This window comes from Propithecus coquereli, unplaced genomic scaffold (assembly GCF_000956105.1).
Source record: "Propithecus coquereli isolate 6110/MARCELLA unplaced genomic scaffold, Pcoq_1.0 Scaffold81, whole genome shotgun sequence".
Taxonomy (NCBI): domain Eukaryota; kingdom Metazoa; phylum Chordata; class Mammalia; order Primates; family Indriidae; genus Propithecus; species Propithecus coquereli.
In genome coordinates, this window is record NW_012154285.1 from 3,995,352 (window position 1) to 4,013,922 (window position 18,571).

Consider the following 18,571-nt stretch of genomic DNA (forward strand, 5'->3'; position numbering starts at 1 on the left):
AAATTCTATCTCATGCATAAGCATGACAGTGTCCCCTGTTTATTAGACTTTGGCAATAAAAAAACAAGCAGCCTTATACAGAACAGTGAAAACGCCAAGGATGAGGGTGGTCTACAGTTTTACTGTAGGATAAATATATATATATATATATATTTAAAAGGCCTCTCCCCCTTTGGCCATATCAACTTTCAGTTCAGGTCATTAAATACAAACAAATTTTCAAAATCACTTCTTTACTTCTCCGAGATCTTCGATGCTATCATCATCTACCTATAAAACACAAATAATTACACTTCATAAGTTGTGGTAGCAAATAAGAAAAAATGGAATAATTTGCCTCAAAAACTTATTTCTATGTATACATGTGTTCCATGTACTTACCTCTGGCCATTTTTCCTGAATGACATCAATTATGTCATCTGTAAAATCTCCCTGAATGATAATTTCATCCTCCCCTGTTACTGAGGCACCACAGGAGAATTTTTGAGCAAAAAATCTTTGTGCTTCTTTAAGATCAATTTCTGTTTTTTTAAAAAAAGAAAGAGCAAGACTATAATTGGAAATATGCATCAAAGATAAATTTCCATTTTGAAATTTAATCTGCATTTTAAATTCATAAAACAGACTGTGTTAAGGGGTTTCGTATTCCTTTCAGAATAATTATAAATTATCATAGGCAGAGATCCTAACAAGCCTTAATATTTATAATGAGGTCCATTAATTGTTTTTCAATCTGTGCTGTCACATGAGGGGACCATGGTTTAATTTTCACCCCAGTTTTACTATTCATTCAAGGTCTGCAGGAACTAACGGGGCTCTAAAAGCAGGACATTCTGTGCTGCCCACCTTCCCTCACCCTCCACTGTCATTCCCAGAGGGAACAAACCATTCTGCAACCCTTTGCCACCATATCTGCAGAGGACAGAGGAACAGCACTGGATGGTTTCAAAGGGAATCCTTTCCAGCCTTCCTCGTCCTACTTAAAATGTGCCCAAGCATGAATTCTGGGAAGGAAAAAAATAATACCAGTTCCTTCTACAAAAGATTTTCAATTTCTCCAAAATTTGATTTTGAAGCTATAGTTAGAAATGCAAAACCTCACTTTGCATCATAGCAAAAAACAGACCTGTGTAAGTTTTCATGATACCAGAGAGAGCGAAAGAGAATATAGTTCATACACTTTAAATATACTTAAGCCTGAACTCACCAAAAGTTGCAAGGCCACATACTCTTGTTACATATTTCTTCTTTGCTCTGGGAATTTTGGCTATGGTAACCTTTTGTGGTACAGTTTTCTTTTTTTGTTTTATTTGACCTCTTCCACCTTTATTTATTAAGAAAGAGCTCAGCATTAATTGTTTTGTTTTTTGATATAATTATGGAATACTAAGTCTTTAAATTTGTTAATTTTCAAAAGGTTTAAGTTTCTCTAATACAAAATTAATAAACACATGCATGTATTCATTTAATAAACATTTATTAAGTATCTACTATGTGCCCAACACTGGGCTAAGGGCTGAGGACACAAAGATGGACAGAACATAGTCCCTGCCCTCCAGGGACTCACAGTGTAGTGAAGGGAGTAAAAAAAACAGTTAAACAATTATAGTAATCTGATATTTACCATAATAGGACCATGAATAAGGCACTGCCATAACTTTACAGAGGAATGACTTACTCAGCTTCCAGAGGACAGAAAAGGTTTCCTAGATGAAGTGACATCTAGGTTGGGTTTTGAAGAATAAGGAAGTGTCCAGGTGAAGGGGAAAAGGCTGGAGAGGTATAAGAGAGGACATTCTAGGGAAAGAGAACAAGTACAGAGATAAGACGATGCATTTGGAACTCTGGGAACTACACTTGTCTTGACTGAAAGATGCTAAAGGATATGTAGCAGATGAAGCCAGAAAAGCAAAAGATTACATATCGGTCATTAAAGGAATGGTACATCAAGCTCTGATATTTGATTATATATTGTGGAAAAGGAGAAGCCACTGAAAAACCACACAAGACTGAAATAACCAGATTCACATTTTGTCAAGATCCCTCTATGGTGGATCTGTACTTAGGCAGATCTGTGAAGAGTAAGGCTGACAGGCCACTAAAGGAGGCTCTTGCATTAGCTCAGGCAGAAATCATCAAAATCTAAACCAAAGCTGTGGCAACAATAGTAGCAACTAGGCACAGGATAAGAGGAGAAAGAACAGAATTTAGAATTGATTAAAGTGAGCAAAGAGAAAAAAATCTAAGATGGTTCTCAAGTTTCTGGCTCAGATGACAATAAATTGTGCTGTCACTAACCAAAGTTGGGAAAATGAAAGACACTGATTTGGGACTTAGTAAGTTTAACTTTGGCAGTGCTGTGTTTGAGGTGTCTGTGGGACCGTGCACACTTCCAATCTAGAGACATGGGCCAGATTTGGGGAATTTTAAGTGTATAGTGGTGGCAGAAGTTAGGGATGTAACAGAGGCATCCAGAGAGAACATGCAGAACAAGAAGGTAAGAGGGCCTAGGACAGCATCTTGAAAAACACCAACTTTTAAGAGACAGAAAGAAGAAAAGTATGCACAGAAGACTGAGGAGGAGTGACAGGAGAACTAGGAAGGAAGACTGCCACAGAAACCAAGGAAGTACAACACTTCAAGGAGGCAAAGCTCAAATGCTCTTACTATTCAGTGATTATCAAGCCACTGGTGAGCCTTACTACAAGTTTCCGTGGCATGAAAGTTGGGTTAGGACAGACTGAGGAGTGAATAGTGAATGTGAGAGCAGAAAGGGGTAGCAAGTCTAGTCTTAGTAAGTCTGGCTAAGAGGGGAGGGAGGGATAAGATTAAAAAAAATAAATAAATAAGACATAGGCTTTAGGCTTTTGAGATTTTTTTTTTAAAGATGCAAAGTCCTGAAAATATTTATAAGCTAATTTTAGCCATAGGGGAGAATAATTAAAGAAGAAACAGGCAGGGACAGGATCCACAGCACAAGGAATTGGTTTTAGAAGGAAGAGAGAGTTAAGTATACACAACAGCTGTAAAACAAAATTGTCAACTGAGCTATCAGAAGTAATGAGAAGATGAAATCTTTTATAAATGTCCTCACTCCACTTGAATAGAATACACGGGAATTTTAGCTGGCTGGCTGCTTTTTACATATATACAGGGCAAATAAGGATGTTTCATTAAGTCCAATTTACTGATAAAGCGCAAATCATACCACATCTGATCATGATCCTGAGAATACGGTTTTGTACCCCCTGCATGATATACACATGGCTATTCACAGGCACGATCACAGCCCACTACAGCCTCTACATCCTGGAACTCCTGGGCTCAAGTGATCCTCAGCTGGAACTACAGGCATGTGCCACTGCACCTGGGGAACCCTTTTAATTACTTACAACTTCTATCAGAGGGAAGGTATGTTTGTACAATTGCAAACGTGAATTAAGGTCTCACCTCTCTTTTGTTTTTTCTTCTCCTCTTCTTCCCCTGCTGTTCCTTGACCCTCACTAATTCCAGTTTCTTGTTTGGGTGAATTTTCTAGACATAAACATGATATCCAAAAGCATTAACGCCCATCACATAATCATTTCACACTAATGTTAAAAAATCACCTTTGAGCAACCTCATACACAAATAAGACATTTTACCAATAACAGAGCACAACATCTGTCGAGCAAATAATTATATTTCTAGGCTCCTATTCAAGTCTAAATCTAAAGTCATTATGGTTAAGTGTGTAGTAACAGGAGATAAAATAAAGTCTTTGATATGTACAGATTAGGATTTCTTTAGCCACATGAAAGGAGCTTAAAACACTCAGTTGCTGTAGGAGTGTTCTTCTAGCATCTACACATACTTTCTTTCTTTTTTTAAGAGACAGGGTCTCACTCTGCATCCCAGGCTGGAGTATAATGGTGATCACGGCTCATAGTAACCTCAAATTCCTGGGCTCAAGGGATCCTCCTGCTTCAGCCTCCTGAGCAGCTGAGACTACAGGCGTATGTCACCACACCCAGCTAATTTTTTTTTTTTGGTAGAGATTAGGTCTCTCTATGTTGTCCAGGCTGGTCTCAAAGTCCTGGTCTCAAGTGATTCTCCTGCCTCAGCCTCCTGAGTCCCTGAAATTATAGGCATAAGCCACCACACCTGGCTTCAATGCATAATATGGGAACTATACAGCAGCAGTCCCCAACCTTTTTGGCACCAAGGGAGCTCAGACGATGACGTGAGCAATGGGGAAAAGCTGTAAATACAGAGGAAGCTTTGCTGCCAGCCCCCCCCAAATTCCTTAGTTTCATGGAAGACAATTTTTCCACGGATAGGGGGAGGGTTGGGGAGGAGTACAGAGCTCTGCAGCCCAGTTCCTAACAGGCCATGGACCAGTACCACATCTCTGCAGGACAAAGGAGCCAGTTTCTTTTCTTTTCATTTATTTATTTATTATTTTTTGAGAGACTTGCTCTGTTGCCTGGGCTAGAGAGTGCAGTGGCATCATCACAGCTCATTGTAGCCTCAAACTCCTGGGCTCAAGCGATCCTCCTGCCTCAGCCTCCTGAATAGCTGGGACTACTGGCTCATGCCACCATGCCCAGCTCAGCTTTCTATTTTTTGTAGAGATGAGGTCTTGCTATGTTACCCAGGCTGGTATCAAACTCCTGGTCTCAAGCTATTCTCTCACCTTGGCCCCTCAAGTAGCTGATATTACAGGCATAAGCCACTACTTTAAAATAATGCCATATGTGCATTTGTTTCAAGTATACAAGTCTGATGAAAGAAAAAAAATGTTCATACCTACAGTAAGTTTTGCAAACTCTTTTGGAAAATTCTTCTCTAACCACTGTCTACATTTAGCAACATCAGGCATATATTCACAGTACTGGGAGAAAAAAAAAAGAACAAACTGAGTCACAACAAAACATCTTCAGTCAACCAAAACATTTTAATTAAAAATCATTCCCTATGGTTGCTATATAAAGAATGATAAAAACTAACTCCTCCCACCTGAATTCTTATCCACAGGAAATCTATATTCAACCATGAAATGCCCCATGAGAAGTTAGAAATTAAAAAGGACTAGATACCTCCTCACCAAACCAATTTATTTCCTCTCCACCAAACAGAAGGGCCATTAGAGAAAGGAGCAACAAACAAAAATGTCTATTTCCTGCTTTGGGCACATAAGTGCTTCATTTTTATGACTTGCCCATAGAGCCTGACTTAGAAAGTTTTATATACAATGTATATTGCTCTTTCTTTCCTCTGTCAGACACATACATTTTGGCTTTACGGTTACTCTTATTTTATTAGTTATTCATGAGTTCTATGTAAAAATCCAAATGTATAGCAAAGTGCAAAAGATGTACACATGGCTCAAAATCTAAAGGAAAGAATTAAGATTTTATAAAATTATTCTAAATCAAAGTACTCTATAAAAGGTTGAAATTTTACTATCAAGTGGTAGAAAATTAAAAATCAAAAAAGAAAGTTCTAAAGGTAGCTCTCAAATCAAGAGTGATTTTAAAGGCAGAAGTTAAAACACAGAAAAATATTTTAAAAGGACTTACCTCTGTTGGCAATGAACAGACTAGGGAAATGGAGAGAAAAAAGATTTGAAATGTTAAACACATACGTACATACACACACAGGGCTGATCATCACTTTTATATTTGATAGAATACTTCATTTCTACTTTTTTCCTATAATTTTCTTATATCACTTTTCCAATGCTACTTTTTTTGAGGTAAAAGACATGGTTATTTGAGATGATACTATCTTGATTTTTTGATTTAAAGAGTGTCTCATTCAGCTGATGGAACATCAAACTATGCTATCTTGCATATAGTAAAGTCTTACCATACCCATGGGTTCCAGTGGGTCCGAAACTAAGCTAAGATGGGAACGATTCCCCCTACAACAAAGCTTAAGTGGAGCTGATTATTTCTTTTAGTGGCTTTTCCAAAATAGCCATTACTTTTCATGCTTATTGACACTTTTATAAACTTCAGCAGCACTTTTGCTACCATTTCTTTGCAATATACTTTTCCGTTTCTTCTTCATATTATGCTACAGAAGATCATGAAACTAGAAAGCTAGAAGGAACTTTGGTTGTCATTCACTGTATAGCCTGTACTGGCTAAAGGACTAAAGGAACTAAAAGAGCTTCCCGATTTTAACTATGATTCTACCACTGGGTCAATTGCTTATTTCGTTTTTACTTATTTTTTATTTTTTGACACAGGGTCTTGCCATCACCCAGGCTGGAGTGCAGTGGCATCATCATAGCTCACTGCAACCTCAAACTCCTGGGCTTGAGCAATCTTCTTGGTTTGGATTCCCAAGGAGCTAGGACTATAGGACTACAGGTGCACACCACTACACCCAGCTAATTTTTCTTTCTTTCTCTCTTTCTTTTGTAGAGACAGAGGGAGGGGAGGTGTCTCACTATGCTTCCCAGACTAGTCTCAAACTCCTGGCCTCAAGCAATCCTCCTGCCTTGGCCTCCCAGAGCGTTAGGATTACAGGCGTGAGCCACTGCATGAGGCCCTGTTTTTATTTTTAAAGTTTAAAATGGAGTAGTTCACTGGGCCCAGTATCTTGAGACTTCCAAGGGAGAAAAGGGGTGGTATACCATGAAATAACAGCAATTAACATATATTGGGCACCTACGATGTGCCAGGCACTTTGCTATGCTTTATATTCATTATTATATTTAATCATCACCACCTTATAATAAGGTTAGAATTAACATATCTGTATACAGATGAGGAAAATGAGGGCTAGACAAAGTAGCCCACTTGCATGTGGATAACAGGAATTGAACCCTGGTCTGTTTTTGAAGCTCATGCTCTTAACCACTAAATTAGGTTGCACAAAGTAAGCAAGTAACTTAGCTGTGACAGCCAAGTCAAAATGATCTGCTTTCCCCTCACCCAACTAATGTACCACCATGCTACCACCCATCACTATTTTATATATGGGGCCCTAAACAAGTTAAATAGCTCATCCAGTAACGAAGGTTGAATTGCAGGTTTAATTTGCAGGAACGCACCATAAGGAACAGACTAATCCAGTAAATGGAGCACTTTATAAGGCACTGGCTTGGACTCTTCAAAAAGTATCATTTTTTAAAAAAGAGGGGATAGGGATAGGGAGTTCTAGATTAAAAGAGTAAAGAGATACATCCATCAAATGCAGTTTGCAAAGCCTGACTAAATTCTAGTTAAAAGTTGGGCATGGTGGCTCATGCCTATAATCCCAGCTACTCAGAAGGCTGAGGCAGGACGACTACTTGAGGCCAGGAGTTCAAGACCCTGTCACTAAAATTTTTTTTTTTTTTTTAATTAGCCAGGTATGGTGGCACACACCTGCAGTCCCAGCTACTTGGAAGGCTGAGGAGGGAGGATCACTTGAGCCCAGTTCAAGATTACAGTGAGCTATGATTGTACTACTGCACTCCAGCCTGGACAACAGAGCAAGACCCAGGCTCTTAAAAAAAAAAAAATTTCAGATTAGGTGTCTATTGCACTCACAGAATGTTAGGTCCACAAGAACAAAAACCTTTCTGATTTGTTCACTACTCAGTCCCTACCACCTAAAAAAACATTGCTAGGCACATAGTAAGTGCTCAAAAATATTTACTGAAAAAATTAATATTTACCCTTTTACTGTCCTGTATCTTCAAATTTTTCTGAAATTTTCCAAGATGCTAATAAAATAGAGCATTTGAAATTCAGAAACATTTCTGTATTGAAAACGAGGAAAAGCACTTAAAGGGAAAAAGATCTTGATTAAACCTAACACACGGAATATTGCTCAAACCAAGAAGACTTTCCCAACTGTCCCAATACCCATCACTCCAACCTCATGTCCCACTCCTTAACTGGCACCCTCCCTACTCTGTACACTATAGTAACTCAAAGCTGTTCGTTTGTCCACAGATATGCATCAAGCTTTTTCCTGCATAATTGTCCACTTAATCCGGGATTCCCTTCTTCACTTTCTCATCCAGTCCTTGTCACCCCTAACGACTCAATACCCTCCAAGAAGTCCTCCTTTAATAGCCAGACTAGCGCATAACATCAGGCTGAAATAATCTATTTGCACGTCTCTATTCCAAATGGACTGTAAGCTTCTCCAGGCCAAATTACACAGGTTGGGAAGATCTGTTAACCCATGCCTCCTCCTCACCAGACCCCAGCCATTCCCCAGCTGAGGATTCACCAAATGACAAAGACAGATGGGGGGTGGGGTGCTTAATAGACCAAATGTGACACTTAATGGTGCATAAAATATACCACAATGCATAAAAATAGAGTAAGAGTCATTTTCTGCCTTCCAACACTTGCCTCCACAATAAAGGACTCGAAGTGGGTAATCGGCATCTAACTTGGCACTGTTCCTTGGGTCTCCTTTGGAATCAGCTCCACTGGATTCAGAAATGTCAGCAGCCATTTCACAAACCTGTACACAAGGAAAGTAACACATTTTCACTACTGTGGACTAAGACCCCAGAAGAGCAGGAGTCAGGGGCTGTCTTGCTGCCTCTCACTAGAAATCCCCCCCACCCCAAAGCTGTTTCAATTCTCTGATAAGTGAGGGATACAGGCTGCACTACATCCATAAAATATGAGCAACTGCAGTACATCATCTCCCTGGTCCTCAGGTCTGCAGGGAAGCAAGCAGCAAACGGACCATGGAGGATGGGAAAGAGGGGTGAACACTAGAAAAGGACGGGGTGGGGGACCTCGGTAGACGTGGAGCAAAAGGTGCGAGGGTGATCCGGGAGGGATGCAAACTGCAGTGCGAGAGAAAGGCTACAAAGCAGCTGGCGAAGAGAGTCTGGAAAAGCCTAGGGAGGAGGGGTGGGTCACCGGAGGTGCCCAGAGTTCAGGGCGTGGGGGCAGCTAAACGGCAAGGGAGGGGCATGAAGAGTCGGGAAAGGGGATAGGATAGGATGGGGGCGGGCTGTCCAGAGCCCGAGGAGAATGAGGAGAAAAGTGGGGGGAAAAGAACCAGGAAGGGGCAGAACGTAAGAGCACTGAGGGGACAAGGGCCACCAGGTCTGAGGCGAAGGGGCGATCCCAAGGGACACCAGAAGGGGCCCATGTGGGCGGGGGTGTGGAGACGCCCGGCCCGGCCCCCTTCCGCCAGGCAGCACCTCAGCTTCCAGCACGCTCTCTACGAGCTTCTCGGAAACGGGAGAAGCACGAGGGGTCGTTACCCAGGCGGTCGCACAAGTCTCGCCGCCTCCGTTCCCGCCGCTATCGCCAGCTGAAGCGACACATGCAACTCCTTTTCCCCGGCCAGGGCCGCCCAAGAGCCCCTCTGCCAGCCGCGTTCCCGCGAGACAATGAGCCTTTATCGCGAGATTCAGGCTGCCGCTGGGCGGATGTCGCGAGAAGCCTGAAGGCGAGGGCGGAGCGAAATTAGTGAGCATGCGCCTTCCGGCCCGGGGGCGGGACCCAGCGCCTAGAGGCGGGGTAGCAGGCGGTGCTCGTTACCTGTTGCTTAGGACGAGTCGTGGGAGATGCCCGGGTGGAAGGGGTCACGCCTGGACGTGCTCCTGAGTCAGAAATGACTCCCGATTAATGAGCCCGGGGAACATCGCCGCAGTGTCTCGGATGCATCCTGGAGTCCTGACTAACCTCCAGCCTACTGGATAAGTCACTCCTCTGCGGGGAGAATGCGGCTGGACAGGGCACTTGGTTTCGTTTCAACACCATGCCCTAAATTGGAGGAATTCTTCTTTGAAAAGATACTATCAACACTATTTAAGTTTTCTTCATCGTCCGCAGTCTCACCACCTTAACAACCGTTTTTGTCACTTTCTTCGTGTTTACCTATCCTTATATGTGTTCTGACTTGGAATGACTCTATCCCATCGCAGACTTTCTCAGGAGCTGAACGCCTGGTGGATATAACCACATACGGTGTGTCCTGTTGGGCTTGGAGGCAAATCCCTTCATGTCCGCACTCAGCCTGAAACCCATCTGTGAGATGGGAGTGCTAACACTACAAGGCTTGCAGAGATAGGAGGGGTAGGGCAATCATGACCCAACAAAGTGCTTTGTAGACGGTGAAGTTTGTTCTTTCCTATTTTGCTTAATCCTCCACTCACACCTACCTTATTCTCCTCCTTCCCTGCCAACTCCATTCACCATTGCTACTGCCACGCATTTAATTTTCTGTTTACAACTTACGTTGCGTGTGCACTCGGACATCTGGCACCATCTTTTCCACCAGTCGTGTGTATCCTCCACCCTGACATCTTTCTTAAATGAAAGAGGAGTTCCCCTCCCCCACTCACAAAAGGGTCAATTCTACGTGACACTTGTGAAAGAAGAAAAGATCTTGTTGCCACCAAAGCATGTTTGATTCCAATAGTAATAGCTTCCGCGTATTGACACCCATCCACCCCCACTATGTGCCAGGAACCACCCATTTGGGGATAACGAGTCCAGGTGGATTCATTCCACAAAATTTTCTTAGGTTCCTGTGCTAGGCACTGCGAATATCACATTGAACAAAAGAGCTAAATCCCTGTCCTCACTAAATTTATCTGTCTTAGACATGTTAGCTGATTTAATCCTTACGAAACCCCTGTGAAGTGGGTATTAATATTATTGTCCCTAATTTCCAGATGGTAAAATCAAGGCTCAAAGGTGGAAATGAATTAAGTTCACATACGCTTAAGATCACACACAACAAATAGCATATTTTACTGATCTTAAGATGCATTCTGGTGTTCGCAGCCGCCGTTGCTTTGTAATGCCAGCTCCGCCTCCAGCTCCCCGAATTCCAGCAGAAGGAAAAGGTGGGTACGTAAGGAGGTCTTTATACCACGGCTTGGACAGCGCAGACTGTTTTTTACCCAAAAACCGACCCGGGTAAAGCACCCAGGAAGTAACTGGCTACAAAAGCCGTTGACAGGAGCGCGCCCTCTGCTGGAGGGACGAAGAACCCTCAGCGCTACAGGCTGATACCCTGGCACTCTGTGAAATCAGACGTTATCAGAAGTCCCCTGAACTTCTGATTGGCAAGCTTCCTTTCCAGCGTCCGGTGCGAGAAATTTGCTCAGCACTTCAAAACAGACCTGCGCTTCCAGAGCACCGCTATTAGAGCTTTGCAGTAGGCAAACACCTGGTTGGTCTTTTTTGAAGACACCAATCTGTGTGCTATCCATGCCAAGCATGTAACCATTATGCCAAAAGACATCCAGCTAGTTTCAGCAGTTCAACTTTTACAAATAAACCTGTTAAATTTTTCTGGACAATGCTAGCATTTAGACTTCTTTTTTTAGACAAGTAAATTTCTTATTGACAGCAATTAAATGGTGTTTGTAGAATTTTTATCATACAGTAGATTCCATCCATTCACTATACTTTTCTAACTGCGTTGTCCTCCATGCAAGCACATGTTTTTAACGCTGTCTGTCTTCTGTGCTGCTCCTGTAAGTTTGCTATTAAAATACATTAAACTATAAAAAAAAGATGCACGTTTTTCACATTTCAACATCTCTCATATCGAGATGCATTGCAATGAATGGAATGTCAGCATTGTCATCATAGTTTAGTTGGCAGCATTTTTCTGTCTCACTGGTGCACAAAATAATGGTGCATCTTACAATAATGGCACCTTAGATGTGATGAAATATGGACAGGTGACCAGTGCTGCATAATAGACCAATGTCTTCAGTTTCATTCCTCACCCTTTTCCTGCTCTACTTGGCGTGGAAGAGGGTGCTGCTCCTGCAGACTGTTGGCCCCGGCTCCTTGTTCCCTGGCTTCCAGCTAGGATCAGCCAGTGGGAGGCGGCCATGCCATCCACTCACATCACCCCTTGAGCAGCATCTCTGGCGGTAGCTGGTTCTCCCTCTGCATTGTTAGGGGATCCCAGCCCCTGGACTCCTATGACATACAACCCTGCCTGGATGTGGTCTCCAGCCTGCGGGTGGTGATGGCTTCCTGCTCTATGTTGTCTCACAGTTCCATTCCACACGTAGTCAATTCCCTGAATTAAATTCTTCTTTGCTTTACATACTTATATGGGGTTCTTTTTTCTGGGTGAATTCTGTCTAACACAGTTGACATTTAAACCTAGACCTGTACTTCCTGTCACACCCCACAGTCTTTCAGCTTTTAGTCACTAAAATATGGAATGATATAACAAATAAAGAAAAATCCCAGTATTTTCTCACCAGGAAGCCACAGACTCTTTGAGAGGCAGTGGAGTTATTGCAAAGGATACAGGAATCCACCTGTGCACCAAGCATTGTCAGTAAATTGATTAAATATCTTTTAGACATAAGTATTCCTATTTTCTAGTGTACGTCACAGGTTTGTTCCAATGAAAGTCCAAAAGTTGAATCTGACTGGCCTGGTTCAAGTTATATCCATTCCTAAATCAATCATCGTCACTAATCAAATCCCAAATCAAGTGTCTGTCTTTGGAGCTGCGTCTGGAGAACGGAAAGAGGGCACATCCCAAAAGAAAACTGAGTCACTATTACAAGATGGAGTGATGCTAAGGTATGAAAACAACAGATATTCACTACAAGCAGTCTAGTACTCACACACACTAAATACTATTAAATAATCTGGCACCAGTAACACATCAAGTGTCTAGATGAGGCAGACTTCCTTACTAACAGAATCCCATCTTATTTGAGATAGTGTGTCTAGCTAAAGACACTCAATGTCCCAGCCTGCCTTGCAATGAAAGGGGCTATGTGACACAGTCTGCACAATGAAACGTAGGTGTTGTAGAAGTCCCTGAGGAGCGCAGGAAGTTTCTGGCAGGAGGCACTGTGAAAGATTTCGAAATGGGCAAAAAGGAATCCTGGGAATCCTATCCAACACACCCTTGGGTGCCATCTTCATCCTTCACTGTTAAGCTATTGTACAATTTTGTAAATTGTAGGAAACCTGATAGTAATGCATACGGTCTTGTCTCTAGAAATGCAAATGAATTTCATCTGGAAGAGCTGCAATTGATTAATTCTCTGTTGATATTGACTTGTTTTCCATCTATTTGGAAATTCATCTCAGTAATCCTGATTGCCTATTATGCATGTATGTAAGTATGATTGTGTGTGTGTGTTTTTAAAAATTCTTCTTTGAACTGGTTTTGACATCTTACTGACCCCCTTATTAATTAATGAGTGGAATAAAATCTTGGCTGGGTCCTGTAATCCCAGCACTTTGGGAGGCTGAGGCCGGAGAATCACTTGAGGCCAGGAGTTTGAGACGAGCCTGGGCAATATAGTGAGACCCCATCTCTACAAAAAAGTTTAAAAATTAGCCGGGTGTGGTGGTGCATACCTGTATTCCCAGATACTTGGGAGGCTGGGGTGGGAGGCTGAGGCAGTAGGATTGTTTGAGCTCAGGAGTTCAAGTCTGCAGTGAGTTATGATCACACCACTGTTCTCCAGTCTGGGCAGCAGAGCAAGACCCCTGTCTCTAAAAAAAAAAAACAAAAAACATAAAAAAACAACTTTACACAAGTTACATGTTTATTTTATAATTGAATAAGAGTCATGCTTTTATCCTTTTAAAAAATGTATCATTTTAGGGCAACATACGTAACCTAAATATCTGTACCCCTATAATATGCTGAAATTTAAAAAAATGTATCATTTTGCACTTCCCAAATAAAAAAGCAAGGACTTACATAAAAAGCCTTGACCTTTCTCCCTTCTCTGTGGCTAGACTGTGAACATAATAAGGCAGGAGGTACCACAGCCATCTTGCAGCCGTGCCGGGCAAGCCTGAGAATGAAGGTCTGTTATCCTGCATGCTCAGGACGGACTGGACACATAGAAGTAGCCTGGGTTCCTAACAGCATTGTTGAGTCACCATAGCAGCTCTTGACTTTCTCTGTTCTGGGTGCCTATTGTGAAAAACAGGTGCTCCCCTATCTCTTGAAACCAATGGAGCAAGCCTTTCTGTTGTGCTACAGAATGCATTCCTAGCTGATGTTATCAGAAAGTCGGGTATTTCCTTTAGCACGAGAGGGAAACCCGTGAGCAAGCAAAGCATGCCTGAAGTCAGGAGACGAAGGTGAGACTAAGCTAAAGGATAATGGGGAAGTGATGTTGCAAGACTGGCCATTCAGACCAAGTGTGGAACAAGGGGCAATTTTGACACTCACTTTCTGAGAAGTCTTCTAGTGAAGAAAACAAAAGGGCTTGCCCTGGGCTACCTGAATTAGAAGTGACTTCTTAAACATGTGATGCCTATCATAACATGGTCTAGATTGTCAAGAAATCATGGGTTTGATTTTTCCACTTCTGGGGCTGGATTGGTCCTGAGCCGGACATTTTCTTTCATCTAGTTCTTTCTGGGCATTTTCAAGATGATCACTTGCGGTGAAGTGGATATTTGTTGATTGCTTTTCTAACATCTACTCTCAATAACAGGTCCATTTTGGTTCTGTTCACCTCTTCCCCACACTCTACCCATGTGGTCTTCTTGGGCCTCCACCACTCCCATCTGGAGGTGGAACATGTGACCCAGGTCTAAGCCAATCAGCACATCGTGTTCTGCTGATAACAGTGACTGGTTCAAGGGTAGATCAACCTGAGTGGATTCCAGCACATTTTTGAGGGAGTTCTAAAAAAGAGACTCTCTCTTTCCTGCTGGACGTGAGTCTCAGAGGATGCACAGTAGAGTGCCTGGCAGCCATCTTGCCACCATGTGGCCTGAGGACAAAGTCAATATGGAAGAGAGCAGAGCTGAAAGATGGAGAACACCTGATCCTGGATGCAGCCACACCTGAAAGCAGCTCTAACCCTGGGCCTTTCAGTTATGAAAATCAACAAGTTCTCATTTTTGCTTAAGCCAGTTTGAATTAGAGTGTTTTTTCCTCAAATTAGTCCTGATGGACACATAGGGTTAGGGCTAGGGCAGCCCCCCACAAAAAAAAAACAACCCAGCCTTTCCCAGGGTTTATTAAGACTTGTTCTAGCCCAATGTTTCTGAACATTTTTCCCCCACTATGACACACAATGGATGCTATGCCCTTGCAAAGCACAATCTCATAAACAAATCAACATTTTTATGAAATTCTAAAATAGTTACAGGGATGTAAAGCTAGAATAATATGTAATTTTCAGATTTTACGATTTTGTAATTCGTAATTTTCACAACTACTTACAATACATCTGTAAGGTAGCTCACTATGAAGTATAGGATGTCACTTGCTTCCTTTCTTTCCTACTCAAGAAGGCAGTTTGAGTTACTAAGAACAAGACTCAGCCCAAAGAGAGCCATCATGGGGCTAATGTTCAATCTATCTAATTTGTTTAAGTAATTAAAATTTCAGAGTCTAGTACTTTAATATAAGCAATAAATTTCCAGCCACCAGCCATACATACAACTGAATTCAACACGCCAAAGCACTGTTGAACTCAATCCCCACGGATGAGAACTGCTAAGTGAACTGGGCTCAGTTTATTCTCAGGCTATCTGAACTTACCTTCCAAACTGATAAAGTTTTCATCAGTTAACTCTAGTCTCAACTGAAAACATTTATTCTTTTTCTCAAAATAGAGGTTTTTATGTGTCATCTTTCTCCCTTATAAATTTCCTTCAAGAATTGCTATCTCAGCAGGATGATACCTTCTCCTTGGGTCTCTGATGTTTGATGTGGTTTAAAATTCTTTTTCATGAAAAAATTTTAAGAGTGCAGGATTAGATCTCAGTTTCAGGAATAGCTGAGTCCTACAGATAAAGTAACATATTTGAGAATTCAAGAACATATTCAAGGATATGTTGCTGCCTTCAAGAATCTCTCAGAGAATTATAAAGCAAATTTGAAAAGTGAATGTTTGGTGACTCTGGGTAAATATATGGAAGTTATTTTGTTCTGTTCTAGTAGCTTTTCTGTAAATTTGAAATTATTTCAAATTTATAACTTTTCTTTTTTAAAGGCAACTATCTCTTTCATCTCTTGGCTCCTTCCCTATGCTTTCTTCGTAGTCCCTACTTAGGTTATTTTCTACTAGTTTAGCAATCCCAGATAAAGCGAGATGATTTTTCCAATGGTTCTAGCAAACAACCCAGATTACTGTCTCATTAGCCTTTTAAGTCATGTGCCCATCCCTGAGCCAATCACAGTGGCCGCAGGATGGAATGATTTTATTGGCCAGATCTGGTCACATGCCCATTCCTAGAGCCAAGACCGGGAACCATATCTTCCCAAACCTCACAGAGGGAGAGGGAGGGAGGGATGAGTTGCCAAGGGAAAATCAAGGTGCTACTGCCAAAACGAGGGATGCGGGGATGCTGGGAAGACAACATATAAATATGCCATAAGTTGAGCTCCTCTTGATTCCAGAAGCCCTGCTCAAAACGAGAAGGGTTAGGGGACTGAGACTGATGGGGAAGAAGCAGGCATGGCAGAGGTTAATGAAAACCTGTTCTGCTTCTCCAAAAATTAAATGTTTAATAAGGTCATTTGCTCTCCTTGCAGCACAGGACTGATAAGGGACACAACCAGTTCTGCCACAAGAGGCCTATAAATATTCAACATAGAGGAGGATTAATTTTAAAAGATGATACAATGTTGTCAGGATGAGATGGGCACTTTGTTAAGTCAGGCAGTAAAACCCATCATTGCTTAGTAAAACTGAGAGCCCCCTCACATAAGAAGCCCAAAGCCCCTTGACACTCTGAGAGTCTTACTACACTATATCTTAGTCTGTCTTTTATTATGAAAATAGCACATGCTTCTTGCAAAAATTTCAAACAATACAGAAGTGTATACAAGAGAAGATAAAACTTTCTCCCTCTCCAGAGTGCTGTTAAGAGTGTGCTGCATATAATGATAATAATAATAGTAACAGTAGCTAAAACTTATTTAGCACCTACTCTGTGTTGTCCACTGTTATGAGCGCTTTACACAGATTAGCTCATTTGCCTTCACATTAGAATGATGTCAGTAACATCGTTCCCATTGGACACACGGGGAAATGGGGAAAAAGGCCTACGTAAGATCTCACAGCCAGCAAGTGAGAGAATTAACTTGAAATCCAGGCAGCCTAACTCCATATTCTTATATTTCAGATTTTAAATTGCAATACATATCTATAATTATTTATTGACATGCAATTTACCTAACAGAAAATTAACCATTTAAAATGAACAATTCATTCAACCTGAGAAAGCTGCTGAAAGAGAAAAATAAAATAAAATAAAATAAACAATTCTGTGGCATTTAGAATATCCACCATGGTGTGCAAACACTACCTCTGTCTAGTTCCAAAATATTTCCATCACCCCCAAAAGAAACCCATTAAGCAGTCACTCCTCATTGTCCCCTGGCAAACACTCATCTGCATTCTTGCCTCTGTGATTTATCTATTCTGGATATGTCATATAAATGGAATCAACACTATGTGACCCTTTGTGTCTGGCTTCTTTCACTTAGAATGATGATTTTGAGGTTTGTACACTTTGTAGCATGAATCAGTAGTACTTCAGCCCTTTTAACGGCTGAATCATATCCCATTGCACGTATATAGTACAATTTCTTCATCCATTCATCCATTGGTGACTATTTGGGTTGTTTCCACCTGTATTAGTCAGGGTTCTACGGAGAAAAAGACCCAACAGAATGTGCATACATAGATAGAAATTTATTTTGAGGAATTTTTCACACGATTGTGGAGGCTGGCGAATCCAAAATCCGCAGGGTAGGCAGAAGGTTGGAGACCCAGGGAAGAGCTGATGTTGCAGTTCACGTCTTCAGGCTGTCTCCTGGCAGAATCCCTTCTTGCTTGGGGGAGACCAGGCTTCGTTCTACCAAGGCCTTCGACTGACTGGATGAGGCCCACCCACACCATGGAGAGCAGTCTACTCCACGTCCACAAATTTAAATGTCAATCTCATCCAAAAAACACCCTCCTCACAGAAACATCCAGGATATTGTTTGACCAAAGGTCTGGGCACCAAAGCCCATCACATCACCTTTGGCAATTGTGAATAGTGCTGCTACGAACATTCGAGCACAAGTATTTGTTTCAGTCTCTGTTTCCAATTCTCTGGGATATACTCAGGAGCAGAATTGCTAACTCATATGACACTCCAATGTTGAACTTTTTGAGAAACTGCCAAACTGTTTCCCATAGCAAATGAACTGTTTATATTCCCACCAGTGATGGAGAAGGAAATCTATATTTCAATTTACTAAAATTGGGTTATACTACACAAATTGCAATGTGGTTGTTTTTTTCCACTTACCAATGTATCTTGGACATCTTTCTGGGTTAACTCTGCATCTTATAGCAGAAATGCTTAGAACAGAGCCTGGTCCAAAGGGAGTATTATACAAGTGAATGCTATTCTACTTTTTAAAGATTATATATTTTATTTAACAAGTATAAGTATTTTACTAAATGAAGTCATTGTAATTTATTTATCTTATTCCCCACTGGTAAATATTTAAGTTGCTCTCACTTTAATTTTTTTTAATGCTATTACGAGCTTTTTTTTTTTTTTAATAGAGATGGAGTCTTGCTATGTTGCCCAGACGGTATTCAAACTCGTGGGCTCAAGTGATCCTCCCACCTCAGCCT

At 41.5% G+C, this 18,571-nt stretch overlaps 1 protein-coding gene across 3 annotated transcripts; it reads right to left on the reverse strand.

The window, feature by feature from the left end:
* Nucleotides 1–9,389, reverse strand: DENR (density-regulated protein). 3 transcript variants are annotated; one of them, XM_012663557.1, is made up of 8 exons: nucleotides 9,218–9,389; nucleotides 8,343–8,457; nucleotides 5,562–5,581; nucleotides 4,789–4,873; nucleotides 3,451–3,534; nucleotides 1,208–1,324; nucleotides 382–521; nucleotides 1–270 (listed from the first exon to the last, which is right to left on the reverse strand). In XM_012663557.1, the coding sequence occupies exons 2-8, from the start codon at nucleotides 8,446–8,448 to the stop codon at nucleotides 226–228; spliced, it is 597 nt and encodes a 198-aa protein (XP_012519011.1). In that variant the 5' UTR covers nucleotides 8,449–8,457; nucleotides 9,218–9,389; the 3' UTR covers nucleotides 1–225. The 3 variants fall into 3 exon arrangements, with proteins under 3 accessions (XP_012519011.1, XP_012519013.1, XP_012519012.1); XM_012663559.1 differs by having other exon boundaries at nucleotides 9,155–9,312; XM_012663558.1 differs by lacking the exon at nucleotides 9,218–9,389 and adding an exon at nucleotides 8,640–8,678.
* Between the last annotated feature and the right edge of the window lie 9,182 nt (nucleotides 9,390–18,571).